The sequence below is a fragment of the Acinonyx jubatus genome, chromosome A1 (genome assembly GCF_027475565.1).
Source record: "Acinonyx jubatus isolate Ajub_Pintada_27869175 chromosome A1, VMU_Ajub_asm_v1.0, whole genome shotgun sequence".
Lineage (NCBI taxonomy): Eukaryota > Metazoa > Chordata > Mammalia > Carnivora > Felidae > Acinonyx > Acinonyx jubatus.
The window spans coordinates 79,323,851-79,340,168 of NC_069380.1; the positions used below are offsets into that span (position 1 = coordinate 79,323,851).

At 52.7% G+C, this 16,318-nt stretch overlaps 1 protein-coding gene across 11 annotated transcripts in view; it reads left to right on the plus strand.

The window, feature by feature from the left end:
- The window catches only part of ARHGEF7 (Rho guanine nucleotide exchange factor 7), a 134,948-nt gene that overhangs the window by 47,182 nt on the left and 71,448 nt on the right, over positions 1-16,318 (plus strand). For 4 of the 11 annotated variants that reach the window (XM_027065229.2, XM_027065232.2, XM_053217927.1 and 1 more), the window contains exons 3-4: positions 10,854-10,938; positions 14,469-14,599. The exons of 1 other annotated variant lie outside the window; for it this stretch is intronic. In XM_027065229.2, the coding sequence (XP_026921030.1) occupies positions 10,854-10,938; positions 14,469-14,599 (216 nt within the window). Of the gene's footprint in view, positions 1-7,225; positions 8,624-10,853; positions 10,939-14,468; positions 14,600-16,318 lie in introns of those variants that run through there. 6 more of the 11 variants (XM_027065228.2, XM_027065237.2, XM_053217925.1 and 3 more) reach the window with 4 other exon arrangements.

Below are 16,318 nucleotides of genomic sequence, written 5' to 3' on the forward strand. Positions count from 1 at the left end.
GCCTCCTCCTGGAGAAGTGCTGCTTCCTGTCCTCCTGCTGGAGCAGTCACCGAGGTGCTCCTGGGTCCCCTTAGAAGTATGGCCCATCCTTTGCTGTGGAATCCCCTGAGGCCTTGCTTAGATTGCTCATGGCCCCTGCCCCCTGCCCCATTTAGCGCTGCAGTAAATTCCTTCTTTCTTACTTAAAGCCTCTTTTGTCATTTTCAGTGGAACTTTGGGAGAGATGAGAGGTAGTTCGCATTTGCACTTTCCCAGCTTTTTTTTTTTTTTAATCTATATTTTTTAATGTCTGTTTATCTTTGAGAGAGAGACACACACAGAGTGTGAGCAGCAGAGGGGCAGAGAGAGAGGGAGACACGGAATCCAAAGCAGGCTCCAGGCTCTGAGCTGTCAGCACAGAGCCTGATGCGGGGCTCAAACTCATGAGCTGTGAGATCATGACCTGAGCTGAAGTCGGATGCTTAACCGACTGAGCCACCCAGGCACCCTTGCACTTTACCATCTTTGAGATGTTTCTCAAAGTTTGACTTTTGTAACTATTCACGCTAAGTTTTAAAGTTAATGCAGTGTACTTGTTACCTTCCTGGCTCTAAACGTTAGCACCTAACTTATTTGAGTCCTTCTGCCCCGACCCTTGTTTGACACCGGAGGGCTGCTCTTTTCAGACTCACGCCATTGGCATTGCGGACAGCCTGGGGGCCTGCTGCAGGCTGGTGGGGCGCTGTGTTTGTGCATGGGTGTCTGAGCCCACTGCCCCGCTTGCTGTGGACCCCCGTGTACGCCTGCAGGAGAAGGCAGTGGTTCACGGCTTCCTGTCTTGTTCTCCCGGACCATCACACCGTCGTCCTGGGGGCCGGGTCTTCTTTGTCAAATAAGGTTGGCGTGAAGTCTTGAGCACAGCGCCCAGAGGCCTCCGTGGATGCTGGAGCCTCCCTCCCTGCCTGGTGGGGCTTCGGCCTCTCTGCTGCTTTCTGTTTGTGGAGGCTGAAGGCCGGCTGGTGCTTTCTTTGCTCCGGTGGTCTTCCCCACTTCTCAGGGTTTTATCACTCCCACCCCCCCCCCCCCCGCCACCCCTTCCTGTAGACCACCTAAAACCTGGGGCTGGGGTTTCTTTTGATCTGGGTGGTCCCTGCCCTTGTTCGTATGTGGGTGTTGATACGGTCAAATGCACAGCGTTGAATATGCTTTAATTCTCATTTTAAAGTGGAAAGTTGTTTGGGGGCACACTGGGTGACTGGTAGGTATTGATAGAAGCCATCGCCAAGCTAGTTTTATCCCTGGAGTGGAGGGGTAGGCAGGACTAAGAACAAACCTGCAGAAGCCAAGGGGGCGAAATCACTGCAGAGTCCTGTTCCTCCCGTGTCCCCATCAGTATGGACCATTTGCAGTAAACTGAAATAGCAGGACTTCAAGACTCCTTTCTACTCCTCTTGCCACAAAATCCAATTTCTCTTGACAATGTGATAGCACAAAATTATATTTTTAACTTGGCGAACTACACTCCAGAACCGTGCCAAGAGTAAGTTTCTTGCGTCAGAAATAGCTTCCTCATAAACTCCCTGGAGGAGCTGGCCTGGCTCCTTGCATTTGGAACATTAAAGCTACAAGAGTTGAACGTGCTTGGCTGGCCTCCCCTTGTGGGGGTCTCTCCTTTAGCCCTGAGATGGTAGAAAGAATGTCTGTACGTTCCCTGTGATTTTCTTGTCGCATGTACCCAGGGTGTCCTCAGCCAGGGGCATAACTTAGGCATGCGTTCTCTTCAGTGGCTGTGGTTGGTGGTCTGCAGTCAGTGGGTGGTGGTCGAGCCCTGGGGAACGTGCAGAGGGCAGCCGAGGCAGCCCACAGATCTCCACTACCCTGTTTCTCAGATTCTGTGTAGCCCCAGTGCTGCAGGGGGTCCCCATCCTGCTCACTGGGGTCGTGCACAAGATGCTGGGAGGATGTGTGTGTCACCTTGGCTCCCGGGGCCGCTCTGCCTCTCTGGCTGTGGGGTTGTGACCGGTGGCTCAGGGCCAGCCATTCGCTGCTGGGATGGCAGGCTCGTTGCTGTTGCCTGGGGCTGCGTAACCTCAGTAGGAGGAATGTTCCTGAAACTGCAGCCCATGCCGGAGACAGTAGACAAAAAGATGGCCCAGAACTTATAACTTCTGCACTGTGGCTCTTACTTTTTCGACTTGTTACCTGAACAGTGCTGTTTCGTTTAAGCTGGTTAGGATTTTATTTCTAGTCGAAAGATTTGTCTGAGGGGGTCTTTGTTATATGATGAGTGACACCATCAACTTGGTGCTGTGGTTTGCTTTTTTATTGTGTGGAAGACGTTCTGATTTCCAGTATTATCAGTGACATTTGGAAGTCAGGGTGAAGCAAGGCCCCCATTGTGAGCTGGGCGGGGGTGGGGGGGGGGGTGGGGAGAGCCTTTCAGGCCTTACTACGTTAGGCATCCTTTAGTTACATTTTCGGGAACCCTGTCCCACTTTGTTGTGAGGTGTGTCCGCACTCCACAGAATGCAGAGTGACATTCTGTGACAGCTGAGCCATCCAGGGAAGAGGTGTGGGCACCTGATTTGAGGGGAGAGGTGTACATGCGGTTGGGACTCCCGTGGCGGTGGACATGGTGCTGGTTTTCAAGCACCGTGCTCACACTTCTGGGCACTCGTTTCTCAAGTTGGGGCCGGGGCCCTTCCCTCTAGTGGGCCGCACGGGGGCCTCCTTAGGGACAGCATGGCACGCAGGTCTTCAGTCTTGAGTCGCAGGCACTGTGCTGGCCTTCCTGTCGAGTGCCCACGTCGCTGCTGTGAGGACTGGAGCACATGGCTGTGGTGGGCAGCCTGGTTGAGACCCAGCCCTGGGGATGCTTTCAGGCCGCCTCCGAGAGACCAGAGCTGTGTCTCCCGGTGGAGCCGCTGGGAACTGCTGACACCCCAGGACCTGCGAGGTAGGTTGTCCAGGGCCCTGAGGCTGAGGGACCTGTTACTTAGACGCCAAGCGGCGGTCTAGGCGGTGGAGGTTGAAGGTGGTGAAGCCCTCTGTCGCTCTGCTGGCCCTGCCTGCCTTCTGGTTCCTAGGGCACCTGGTGTAGAGTGGCGGACCAGTCGAGGGTGCGTGAGAAAGATCGAGTGCTTGCAGGGCCAGCCTGTGGACACATGGTGTCTTTTCTTCTTGGAGGCTACGTGAAGCCGTCACTCCCAAGCAGTTACGTGACGACTGCGTCCAGAGTTTGGGAAGGAAGGGAAAACCTCGTTTGCTCTGCAATAAGAAGTGCTTTGTGGGGAACAGTTTTTCCTGTTTTGAATAGCTGAGGGTTGTTTTATCCAGCGAAGAGGTTTTAACTTTGACCCTTTAGTGTTAACTTGGCCTGAGTCTAAATGACCTGTTTCACTTAATGTCTTCTTTGTTTTTTTTTTTTTTTTTTTGAAGATGTACTCTGTCCCCTTCAAGAATCCCTTCTGTTGTGGAAAATGTGGCATGTGGGTGTATTGCCAGTTCTTGCCAGATGCTGTCATTCAGCCCCCACATCTCCGAGACTCTGAAGCCCAGAGGTTTATCCTCCTGGCTGCGTGTTAGCTACAGATAGGGTGTTGCTGTGCTCTCAGGGTCATCTTGGTGCTGCACTTCTGGCCTGGGCCTGCCTGTCTCCTTCAGATGGGCGGATACCCCCAAAGGCTCCTACAACTTCTGCTCGGGGCTGGCATGCATCATCCTGCTCACAGCTGGTGCGCGTGGGTGCGTGGACCGAGCCCACGGGGAGGAGTGGCAGGGGGTGGGGAGCGGATGCTGGCGCTAACTGACCAGCTGCAGTGAATTGGAGTTAGACCAAAAAGTCGGAAAATGGTGTGATGAATGGGACGGTTCTAGATCGGGTCCGCATCTGCTCTTAGAACTTGTGCCTTGGAAACCCGTTTACTTCAGAGCAGTCTTCTGTTGCTTAAGGCTTTCCTGAGAACCACGGCGGCTTCTCCTCATGCAGCCCTCCTCTGTCAGGTTGAGGTTCGTGCGTTCGGGGAGCTCTTGCGGGGAGTGGGGGAGCGTGGCGGGGGTGTCACCCTCCTGTTACTGCCCTGCCGGGTGGATGCTGGTGATGTCTGCTTCACTTGTGTGGCACAGCCCCGTCTTCCTGTATAGGTGAGCCTTCCTGATTTCCGGTGTGTGTTCAGGAGCTAAACTTGGTAGTGCATGTGACCGTGTAAGTCAAAATAGAAGATGTTTAGAGGACTAGAGGAAGTTCGGGCTGGGAGGGTGAACCTGGCCAGATCGCCCTGTCTTTGGTGGTATGTGTTAGCCCTTCTGGTGACATCACTGGCAGGATTTCTGGGGTTAGTGGTTGGGGGGTGGGGTGGGTGCTCTGAGGGGTTGGTTTGTCTGGGCCTCTGCTGGGCGGGCGGCCTCTCAGGCCTGACCGTGACCTCCTGACACAGATGGTGCGCCCTCCTTCCTCTGCTGTTGGTTTAGAGCTGAGGGGCTCCACATCTGTGAACATGCGTGCTTGTCCCTCCTTTTGAAAAAACCTCTCCTGACCTCTTGGAGCAGGTGCTGGTGGAATGGGGCTTTGCCCTGCCCCCACCTCTCCTGAGCCATGTGATTCTCTTGCCCACTGGTGGGCTGGGGTCCTGCTGACTTCTCCTTTCCCGTGTCCCGTCATCCACCTGGAACCTGGTGCAGGGGCGTGGCTCTGGTGCAGGGGGGCACCCTAACCCTCCTCTGTGGCCTCGTAACTCCTTCCCCTGCTTTCCTCCTTCAGCCTTCACGAGGTGTCCTGGGAAGGCCGGCTCTCTTGACCCTGGTTCTCCTTTCCTCCCAGTTGATGGTCCTCCTCTAAGTGGTGTCCTGTGTCGGGGGGTGGGGGGGGGCCTTGCAGGTTGGCCAGTGGCGTTTCTCTCCCTCCTCAGGCGGGGAAGCCGGCGCCCGGGCCATGCGGTGACCTTCCACAGGGGCCCTCGGCGGGCCTGTGCTCCTGTGCTGGCCCTCCGTGCCCTTCCTCCTGGTTTGGACTGGACGCTTCTAGGTGTGGGGGGCCACAGGGCCCGGTTGGTCTGAGGTGGCCCAGGTGTACATGTGCTGTCCCGAACTGACTTCCCCTCGAGTTCCTGTTTGTGCAGAGCGACTGGCGTGGTGGTTGTGTGTGTCCTGCGGACACTGCCGCTCCCCGCCTTGTGCCTCGCTCTCTGTCCACTCCCCACCTCATGTCTCGCTTGTGCTGCTTTGTTTGGAGCTCTTCCGCTCAGCCTTCCCTTTCTTTCAAGGTTCTCTGCAGGTTGTACCTTGTTTAGGGACACCTGGGACTGGCCGGAGTTGTAAAGAAACAGCCTGGAGACTTCCTTGGTACCTTTTGGTGTCCCCTGGCATAGCCGTGTGCTCTTTTGTTGAGTTTAACCCTGTATGGGCGCCCCCCAGTGGAGATGGGGGGCGGGTCCCACCAGAGGACCTGAGAGCCCGGTTCTGCCTTGCTGGTGCTGCTGGCCCCCGTGGCTGGCCCGTCTGTGATGTCCTGTGCTGCCTGCCTTGGGGTGGGGATGCTATTTATGGTGATACTTTCAGGAGGATTCCAGCAGTGCCCTGCTTTGGCCGATTCAAGGAGAATGATGTATTCGGGGGTAGAATCTTTTTGGTATTTGGCATTCTTCCCTGTTAAAGGAGGAGATGATTGGGGCGCCTGGGTGGCGCAGTCGGTTAAGCGTCCGACTTCAGCCAGGTCACGATCTCGCGGTCCGTGAGTTCGAGCCCCGCGTCAGGCTCTGGGCTGATGGCTCAGAGCCTGGCGCCTGTTTCCGATTCTGTGTCTCCCTCTCTCTCTGCCCCTCCCCCGTTCATGCTCTGTCTCTCTCTGTCCCAAAAATAAATAAATGTTGAAAAAAAAATTAAAAAAAAAAATAAAGGAGGAGATGATTATCTTAATTATCTTTATCTAATGAAATAGTTTCATTTACTGCTTTTTTTGGTGGAGAAAACTGCAGCCTTCTTCCTTGATGTGGTGGTGGTTGGTAGATGTGTGGTCCCGTGTGAGCTCATAGTGGGGGCTGCAGCCAGAAGGGAGCCCCAGGTTTCTTGGGGCATCTGGCAGGTGCCCAGTTGGGGACCCGAGGTGTAGAGGAGAGCCGTGTGGAGCGATGCTGCTGCCTTGGTGGATCCAAGTCCAGGCTGGGGAGGGTGGGCCCTCTTCAGGCTGCATAGTGTGTCAGCAGGTTCTTAGAAGTCCCTTCTGGGCTGGGGAGGCGGGACTCCCGGACCCAGAGCCTCGATTTAATATCCTTTCCTTCCTGTTGCAAGGAGGTCTGTTTCCCCAGGCAGGACCTTTCGCTGGGGTGCTGTGGTGGCCTTTTTGGGCGGCACTCCCCTGCTGCCGAGGGCATCTGTCTGCTCTGCGTGAGCCCTGCTAACAGCAGCTGCCCTTGAGGCTCACGCTGCCTGCACCCCTCCCCGTCTTGGCCTCCCGTGCTGCTTGGAGTTTGCGATTGTTTCCCACTGTGTTAAGAATGGGCTCAGGTGAAGCTGACCGTGGTTTCCCCTCCTGAGAGTTGACTGTGTGACAAGGCAGCGGATAGTTCAGTGTTGGGCAGACCGCGCAGGGAATGGCCGTTCTGCGGAAGTGTTCCCACATAGTGCTAGCCATCCGGGGCCAGCGAGGGCGGGGAGCGGGGCAGCAGGTACACCAGAGCCTTGAGCAGACCCGCGTGCAGGCTGTGGGGCCGCCCTTCCTCTTGCGTGCTGGTGTATTTCCCTCGTGAGCTTTGGGGTGCCGCGGTGTCCACGCTGTCAGGGTGGACAGGTGAGTGGGAGGGAGGGCTGGGCTGTCAGAAGCAGCAGCTTCAGGGGTGGGAGTTTTGGGTGGGAACCTGAGCACTTTGATGGAGTAGGGTCCTTCAGGATGCAGAGAGGTGCAGTGTCGTGCTCCAGGGCGCGTGGTGTGGATGCCTGTACTCCCTTCTCTGGTCCTGTGAGGCCTCTGCTTCTGGGCACCCCCCAGGCATCGAGGAAGCTTTTTTTCTTGGTAACTGTGTTTTAAAAAACCGTTTTCTATGGTAGAATGTGGTTATTGATGGATCAGTATTATAGGAAACCTGAAGCTTGGTGAGCAAGACTTCAGTTCTTAAAATCTGTTCCTTCTCCAACATGTGAGACATTTGCATGTTGCTTTCTGTCCTTGTCAGTATGTTTTTCCTTCCCATTTTTTTTTAAATTTTTTTTAACGTTTATTTATTTTTGAAACAGAGAGAGACACAGCATGAATGGGGGAGGGGCAGAGAGAGAGGGAGACACAGAATCGGAAGCAGGCTCCAGGCTCTGAGCCATCAGCCCAGAGCCCGACGCGGGGCTCGAACTCACGGACCGCGAGATCGTGACCTGAGCTGAAGTCGGATGCTTAACCGACTGAGCCACCCAGGCGCCCCTCCTTCCCATTTTAAGGATGAGAAAGCAGAAGCCTGGGAGGGCTTTCGTACATTGTGAGGGTATAACAAGCGAGGGCAGCCTCCACGCAGGAAAGGGCCGGCTGCTCAGGGCTCAGGCTCCTTGGACAGTGAGTGCTGTGTTGTCACTTGGAACACGCTGCTCACCTCTGTCCTGCTCTCTCTGGGGGTCGTGTTTGCTCCCTGTCACTATAGTATTGTTGCTTTTGATTAGTAAAATACTAAATATCAACAAATTTAGTATTTTGAGGGGGGGAACAGGATCATTTTACTTCAAGAATATTGGATTCTGCTGTATACATTTAATTCACATAAATGCGAAAGTGAGGGTGAGTGTTTGGGGATATGCTTTTCCAATATCTCTGGGCCACAGAGTGGTCCCTCCTCACTGTGAGTTTGGTCTTGGTCTGGAGTGGAGCCTGCCTGGGGAGAGGATTCACACCTTCCTTGTCCCTCCAGGGCTTTTTTCCCCCTGCTGCCTGGAATCACATGGGGTCAGGGTTCCTCAGAGATGCTAATTTAACTGGCCTGGGGTTTGGCCAGAGTGTCTTAGTTTTCTGAATCCCTGGAGATGCAGCCTCTCCTGAGAACCTCTGCTCCGCCGCCAGCCACCGGAGGCAAAGCGGACCCCAGTGTTGGCTTCCTTCCTCCCGCTGGCTCCCGACCCCAGCCAGGGTGGGCGGTGCTGCTCTTTGGGCGACGTGGGTAGGCCCTGAGGTGGGGCCAATGTCCTGAAGCGCGGAGTGCCCTGGACGGCGGAGTGTGCCGGTGTCCTGGTCGTTCTCCCGCGTGTGGGCTGACTTGTGCCGAGACGCTAAAACAGAAGTTCTAATGAGACTTTTCCCCTAGTGTAGACTCTTTACTCAAGAGTTTTCTGGTTTTCTTTTTCTTTTGGTTGAATAGTTTCCTAATTCGGGAAATAGTCTTTTTTTAGAGCTGGGCTTTAGTCAGAACATTTCATGGAGTCAGAATGTGTGTTTCTCGGCGGCAAGCGTTTGTCTCCTCTCGTTGTGTAGTTTCCTGTGAAGAAATGTAGCACAGATGTGAATCCACTTAAGTTGTGGGGTCACATGGAAGCCCGTCGGTGGGAAGGTTCGACCAACCAGACGCTTCCTGGTATCCAAGTAAGAAAGATATATAGTTCTGGAATAACAGGAAGCTGCAGCTTTCAGCATCCTGTTTTTCTGGGTTTTGTGACTTGCTGCCTCACTACCATGAAGGTTAGTAGACCTTTTTATGTTGAATTCTTCTCATAGGGTACTGCGTATTTAATTTTCCTATCTCTAAAACTGGAACTTCAGAGCTGAAAGGCAGATTAGCTGCTCCTGCGTTTTACAAAGGAACGTTGATGTTCGATACAAGGAAGCAGAGGCCTGTCAAAGTTAATGCTCTTCATGGTGCTCCTAAAAAATGTAACTAACACGTTAAACAAAACGTAGGTAGATGTGTCTGCCTAGATAATGCTCATTTGACTCGTTTCTGAAATCTCACAAATGAATTAGATTCTGTGTTGTATAAGCTGATTCTAAAGACGCTCTGTTGGAAGGGGTGCTTTTTACAGGAAGGGTCTGGCGTGAAATTGATTCATTTTGTATGTCAGCTGTGAGAAATGGCACCAGCGACTGTCCGGAATGCTTAGATGCGGTCACATGTAGGCGTTAGGCTCTGTTCAGTTTCTTCCAGCTTTTAGAAAAAGCAAGCTGTGTGTCCAGCTCCTCCCTTGACTCCATGATTTGATGGCCTCCTTTCTTGAAGTTCTTCAGTTTTTCTTTTGTTGGTGTTTTTTAAAAATTTTTTTTAATGTTTATTTACTTTTGAGAGAGAGAGAATGCGCATGAGCACATGAGTGAGCGGGGGAGGGGCAGAGAGAGGGAGACACAGAATCTGAAGCAGGCTCCAGGCTCCGAGCCGTCGGCACAGAGCCCCACGCGGGGCTCGAACCCACGAGCTGTGAGATCATGACCTGAGCCGAAGTCGGACGCTTAACCAACTGAGCCACCCAGGGGCCCCTGTTTGCTCATGTTTAAATAAACCTACCTCATGGTTTTTACTCATTTCAGAAATTAAAGGCAGAAGGCCATTAACTGAAGAATTTTGAGGAAGGCAGCAATTAGATTTGGAAAGGCTCCCCTTAGCTGCTCTGTGTGTGAATGTCCCGCATGGTGACATTTAGCACCGCAGGGTGGATGGACGGGTCGACTGGTGCATTTATCCATTCAGCAGACGTTGGACCTTTTGTACTGTGTGCTGGCCGTTTTGCTAGATGTTGGGAGTTGTAAACTCTGGTTTCATGGGTTTTCCAGTGTAGGGTGGCTATACACATGGGATGTGAGGTTGTCCTTGAGGTGAGTGTGCTGGGAGAGCTTGGTTAGGGCGCCTGACCTAGTCTGGTGCGGAAGTGTGGCCAGGAGTCCTGTGAGGACTTAGGGAGTGGGGGCTGGGAGGCAGGAAGAAGAGGGGTTCCTGGCAGGATGTGAAGTGGAGGAGGGGAGGGAGGAGGGGAGAGGTGGCTGGGCCCTCCTTCTCCTGACCCTCCTTCCTGGAGTGGCTGGTGATGTCTGTTCATTTTTGTCCTGGTGCGAGAAACTTAAGGCTGTTAACACAGTTTACGTTTGGGTCTCTAAATACACCTTTGTTATCGACATCCTGAAAGAAATATTTTCATAATTTTTCTGGCACCGTTGTAGGTGATTTTACTGTTACAATCTTTTGTGGTGGTTACCTGACGATCAAAAGCCGTGTGTGTCCTCCAGGCCGTATTTGGGAGTGAGATTTGTGTGTGTGCCTGTGCGCACACTTGCAGACCAGCTGTAAGGTATCTAGGCAAACTGACGTGTTCTCTCAGCTTGTGTGTGTGTGTGTGTGTGTGTGTGTGTGTGTGTGTGTGTGTGTGTGTACGTGCACCTGCGTGCCGGGATGGACTCTCCTGTGTGCTGGGTCTGTAGGTGGCCGAGGTTGGAGGAGGTGTAGACTAGCCTGTACCCGGTCAGGCCTCAGTGCGGTGCCTGGAGAGCAGAGGTGTCCCCGGAGCTACTGGTCTGTCCCTCTTCCAGAATCCACTTCTGTCTTCCCTTCCTCCTGCTGTCAGCATGTGTTTCTCTTGCTGTGCTTGGCTGTGGAGTGGACTTGGGGCTGGGACAGGATCTAGAAGCAAGCCCAGTAGCTCATGGGGCTCCACCCCGTGTTGCTGAGGGGGTTGGGCCAGGTGGGGAGTTGGCAGTGAGGACGCTGGTCTCCTGCCCCACATCGGAGTGTGCCTGCACCGGGAGCTCTGACTGGCCCCTGCCCTCTGCTGGAAGCTGAGGCCACCGGTCTGCTCCTGCAGGCTGGGCTGCCTCTTAAGGACTTGCTCAGCGAATCCTGCTGTGGTCCTCCCGTTGCTGTGAGAACTTCGTTTGTCCTGTACCCGACAGAGGAGACCGTACTAACTTGTTTAATTTTTCCTTTCAGACATTTGATGCAAATGATTTGTATCAGGGGCAGAATTTTAACAAGGTCCTCAGTTCCTTAGTGACTCTAAACAAAGTAACAGCAGGTAAGAACTTTTTATTGAACTTGAGGGGGTGGGAAGACCAAAGGGCAAAAACATGTGCGTTTTGGTTGGCAAGGCAGACATGAGCATTATAGAATTAAAAAGAAAACAAACCTATCCTGTTACATTTTTGGCTTTAATTTTTGCTGTGATATTTTCTTCTTAGATCAGAGTCTTGCTGTTCGGGCCTCTGGTGGATAGCAGGTGTTTTCCTTTCTGTGGGCAGAAAGCTTGCTGCCTGCCACCTTAGCAGAGGAGAAAGGTGTTTTGTGTGGGTGGACTCCCAGGCTGTCTTGGAGCTAGAAGCACCTTTCTCTGGGTTTTTATTTCTTTTGATGAAAGCTTACATTTAGGGAGCAGGTGTAGTGCCAGTTTGAGAGGTGTGACCATGACAAGGAGGCAGCCAGCGAGGTAGCCCTAAAGTAACCCCCTGCCACGGCCAGGCTTTCTGCGGGCTGTGACGGTGCCCGGGGTATGGGTTCTGCCGTGTTGGGAGCCCGGGCCCTCCTTCAGTGAAGGGGTGAGTGGAGCTGAGGACACCCTGTGCTGCTCTTCTGGGCTCCCAGGTACAGGGAGGACAGGAGAGCTTCTGTGCACATTTCTTGGCGGGAGGCACTGCCTGTCCCCGAGCACCGAGAAGCTCTGTCTTTGGAGAGCTGTGTGGATCTAAAAGGACTTAGTGGCGCTTCTGACTTAAAGTCATTTTTATTTTTCCATTTCCCTCTACGCAGTTTTAGTTTCAGGTTTACGGGGGAATGTTGACCTTGGGGTCTTTTGATGAGAACCTCAAGTGGTTTTCTGAGGGGCTCTTGTCCCTGTTTTCCTGGCCCTTCAGAGGGGGTGTGGGGAGGAGCAGAAGCAAAGCATCGCAAGCTGTAGTCCCAGCTCTGCGGTGCTCTCTGCTCAGGGCTCAGGTAGCCCCCTCCTAGAACTTGCTTGCTGGGATGGCTGTCTGCACGGAGGTGGGGGGTGGGGGAGGGAGCGCGGGAGGCACTACCCAGAGCACCTGCCGCTGCCCCCCAGCCCCAGGCAGGGCTTTTGATGTGGCTGCGTTTTCCCAGCCTATCTGTGCGGTTTGAAGTTGAAAACCTCCTAGGGCTGTTGAGATGGATTATCTGGGGAATTCGCTCCATTGATAAGATAGGACCTTCTGTGATCAAGTGTGGGATTATCGGTGAGGTTCTGACTCCAGGAGGAGGGAGAACGACCAGGATGGAGAACGTGGCGGGGGTACAAAGATAAATGTAGTTAGTATTATCCTCCCACGTGATGTTCTGCAAACAGAACTTCGTGGCATTTTGTGAAGGTTATTAGGCAGTGAAGCTGCCTTCTCTTCCCACAATGTAAAAACGCTAGCTTGACGGCGAACAAGCCGATTAGAAAGATTATGTAGCGGTGGGGGTAATACAATGATGGAAACCTGTAGATCAGATCCCCGGAATTTAACGGAAGAAGAAACTGGTGCAGAGGGTACGGTTGTGTTTCTTCGCCATGTGGGCCCTGTGTGCCAGCTGCTTCTAATAACCATCTGTGCCTCAGAGTTTCACGGGAGCGTCTGAGGGCTGATGGAGGGCTCCATGGCAGGCGGGACAAGAATGGTAGATGTGACAAGTACACGTCGTTTTTTTACTGTGACCCTGCTGCTCCCAGGGCATCCTTCTCTGGTGGCTGGTAGGGGACAAGAGGGCCACTTTGGCTTTGCTTCTGCATGCTGGGTCTCGCTGCAGTTGAGGGACAGGTGCCAAGTTGGGGAGGACGAGAGGGGAGGCGATGGGGCCGGCTGTGATCCGTGCCCTTGGGCGTGTGCTCCTTGTAATAGAACGTGGCCTGGGTCCCATCGCTCCCGGGCACGTTACTGTCGCTTCCCCCTCCTCCTTGTGCAGCAGTGGTGCTCCTGTGCCCTGACAGCATTGGACATGGAGTAAGATGTCCTTTCTGGAAACCTGCTTGGAAGTTAGGGAATCAGTGGGGCTCTTCAGCATTGACATGGTCTCTCAGCTGGAAGGAATTTTCGCTCTTATGGGCTACTTGATTTTAAATTTTGTTCCTGAGGCCTGTGTGCTGGAAGTGACCCTGTCTTTTTAACTCCCTTTTAGATTCACTTTTAAATGAATGAGCAAAGTCTGTTACTATTTTCACTTCTGCCACTTGAAGACCCTTGTCTCCAGATGTATTGATAAATACTTGCCTTTTAACTGGACAGAAGAAAGACAGCTGACAGGCAGGAAGTGTAAGGGATGTCGTGGGACTCCTTCATTGCACTAAATGTTCCCTTGAAAGGTGGAGTCAGGCGACAGCGGGGCGGGGGTGAGGAGGACAAGTGTGCAGCTGCTGGGGGTGGAATCTCCATGAAATGCCCTTGAGGAGCTGGCTTTGTGCTTGAGATTCCCAAGGCCTGTGCCCACCCGTAGTAGAAAACACTGACAATTATGCACAGCCTGAAGCAGGACCTGAGAATTGTAGGGGCCTTTGGAGGTGCCCTGGTAGGGATTCAGGACTGGGCTGTCGAGGCTGTTGTAGGACTGGGTTTCCAGACACCAGTGTCCATGGAGCCAGGCGGAAGCCCAGGGAAGCGGCCGCTGTCTGTGCGCGCAGCCCTGCTCGGCTCTCGGAAAACTGGAGCCTGGAGCCGCAGTCCGTGTACCTCAACAGCAGCTGGAAATCAGGGCCTTCCTGTGTTAACTTCAGACCTGCAGTTGACAGCGGAAAATTTTGTAAGACCCTGTGTAAGCCAACCCCAACAGATCCTTCAGAAAAATAGGAACTGGAGATCACGTTTAAGGATATTTTTATAGATGGCTCCCTACGTATGTAGTGCCTTTGAGAGAATGCTAGCTGTGTGGATCTTGGTCTGGCGATTTCCCTAGAAAACCTCTTCATGGCCTTGTTTTTTGGTCAACTGACTTCTAAGAAGCGGGTTGCTAACATTTACTTGTTGGTTGGCCTAAGTCTCTGCTCCTGAAGAGACTCGGGGAGAGTGCTAGGCCCCTTAGTACCTGTTTCCATCCATCCTTCCTGTGACTTGGAAGGAAGGCGTGGCTGTCTGCATTTTGAGGACATCCTGCTCAGACAGGTTTCTAGCTAAAAGCTGTCAGGGGATTTTTCTCTTGGTTTAAAGTCGGAGTTTTTGTTGCAAGAGGATTCCTGCTGCTTATGGCCCTTTTTGAGGCTTAATCCTGGAGGAGTGGGTGGGCGGGGGTGATGTGTTGGGGCTGAGTCCTGGCTGGTGCTCTGACTTACTTTGAGAGGCTTGTTTTTTCCATGGGAAGGGAAAGTATTAAAACCAGTTACAAAACCTTTAAGAAATGTGAAGATTGTACTGGAGAGGGACGGATGAGTAGTTCTCTCGAGTTACTTCCTGGAGCGCGCGCACCTTGTCTGGGTAGCAGACGGACTGCTCTGCATAAATGGCCCGCTTTGTTGCTTTGGCCGTGCGTCCCCCGGGGGCTGCCCCAGTTTAGAGTCTGATGTGCTACGAGCGTGCGTGGTGTCCAGCGTCTCAGCTCGCTCTTCTCTGTGCACGACCTTTTCAGACATCGGCCTGGGAAGTGACTCCGTGTGTGCCCGGCCCTCATCTCATCGGATAAAGTCTTTTGACTCCCTGGGAGCCCAGCCTTCGCACAGTCGGACTTCAAAATTGTTCCAGGGCCAGTATCGAAGTTTGGTAAGTTGGAGAGAGCTGGTTTTTGGAATATGTTGGGGGAGAGGAGCCTGTGCAGGTGTATCCAGAAAGGTGCTCGTGCCTCTGAACAGGGCGCTGCACAGCCAGCGGGTGCTTTGGCTCTGTTCCCGCTGTTCCTTCATTGGGGTGTGGTGTGTGCTCATCACCGGGTTCTCCAGATGTTTACACGTGACTGCTTTTGAGAGACTTGTGTATTTTGGGGGTTATATTTTAAGACTCCTAAATCTGTTAATCTAGAGAGATGTGTGTGCTTTAAAGTGTTTCCCTGGTCCCTTGTAAGATGGTATTTTTTTCTGCTTTGTGCACACTTACGGAAGTATGGGAATAAATATAAAAGTGCTTAGACGTGTGATGAAATGGCTAACAGGCAAAGAATCGAAAGGTGGTTTTTCTCCTTCCGGAAGTGTGGCTTAGCGTGCCTTCCTGGGTCAGGGTGTGACTTGTGAAGGAGAGGCTCCCTGGTCATGGGTGCTGGTGAAGTGGGTAAGGAAGGGGGTGCATGACTGTGCTGGGAAGTGAGGAAAAATCCACTTGGAAGTTGTTAGGATCCGGGCCATGAGCAGAGCACGTGGGGTGCAGCCGTGAAGCTGACCATGCGAGGCTGGAGAGAGATGTGGTATGGTGTGGAATGGGGGCCGTGTGCAGGGAGGCCGCCCCAAGTGTCGTTCTGGAAACGCTCCGAGCCCTCTTGTGAGCTAGCGGGTGATGGCACTTACTTAGATTAGCTAGTTGTGGGACTTTGCTTTCACGTCCTGTTTTAATAAATTGTTTTTGAGACCAGTGGTCTTGCAGCATGAGCTGAAGGAGAGCCTGACTCGTGGGTGTTTGGGGATCACCGCTGTCCTACCTGCTTCGACACAGAGAGGAGTATTGTCAAGCTAACGGTTAGCTTAAATAAATCGGTTAGAGTTGCATTTTTGTGGAGGGAATTTGAGTTTCATTCAAGGAGGGTTAAAAAGGAAGCTGCAAAAGGGAAATGAGAGTTTTACATGTTCCTGAACTTTTTGAACACAAGCTAACTCCTTGCTGTTTACCTGCTTTTCCTTAGAGAAGCCTCGTTACTGTTTCTGATCTTATATACGATGCACTTGGTGCCACTGCTGTGTCTGCCCTGTTCTAGGCGCTGTTCCCGGGCTCTTGCAGATGACATTCCCATCCCCTGCTCCTGTCCCCGGCCTCCTGTCCCCCACAGTGACCCCATGAAGCAAGGGCTTAATACTAGGTGAATTTTGCAGAGCTCTGTTGGGAGTGTTTTTAATCCACATTGAGGAAAAAATACCAAACCACTTGGGTGATATTTATATTTCTTAAAAATTTGTGAGAGAAAGTGAGAGCATATACATGCAGGGGAGGGGCAGAGAGAGAGGGAGAGAGAGAATCCCAAACGGGCTCCACGCTGTCAGCACAGAGCCCGACATGGGGCTCTATCCCACGAATTGTGAGATTGTGACCTGAGCTGAAATCAGTATGCAGTCAGACGCTTAACCCACTGCGTCCCTCAGGTGCCCCTGGAAAAGTTTTAAAATTAGCTTTTATAAAACTCGTAGGGGAAAACGTAAGAAATCTGCAAACTCTGGGTAGAGAAATATGTTGCCTCACCCGTTTACCAGGGCCAACTTGTAACTACTGGTTTTTGAGAAGTGAAGGCTAGATTGCAGATGGAGAATTTTAAGTAAAATGTGGGTAAGTGTAATGTTGAAG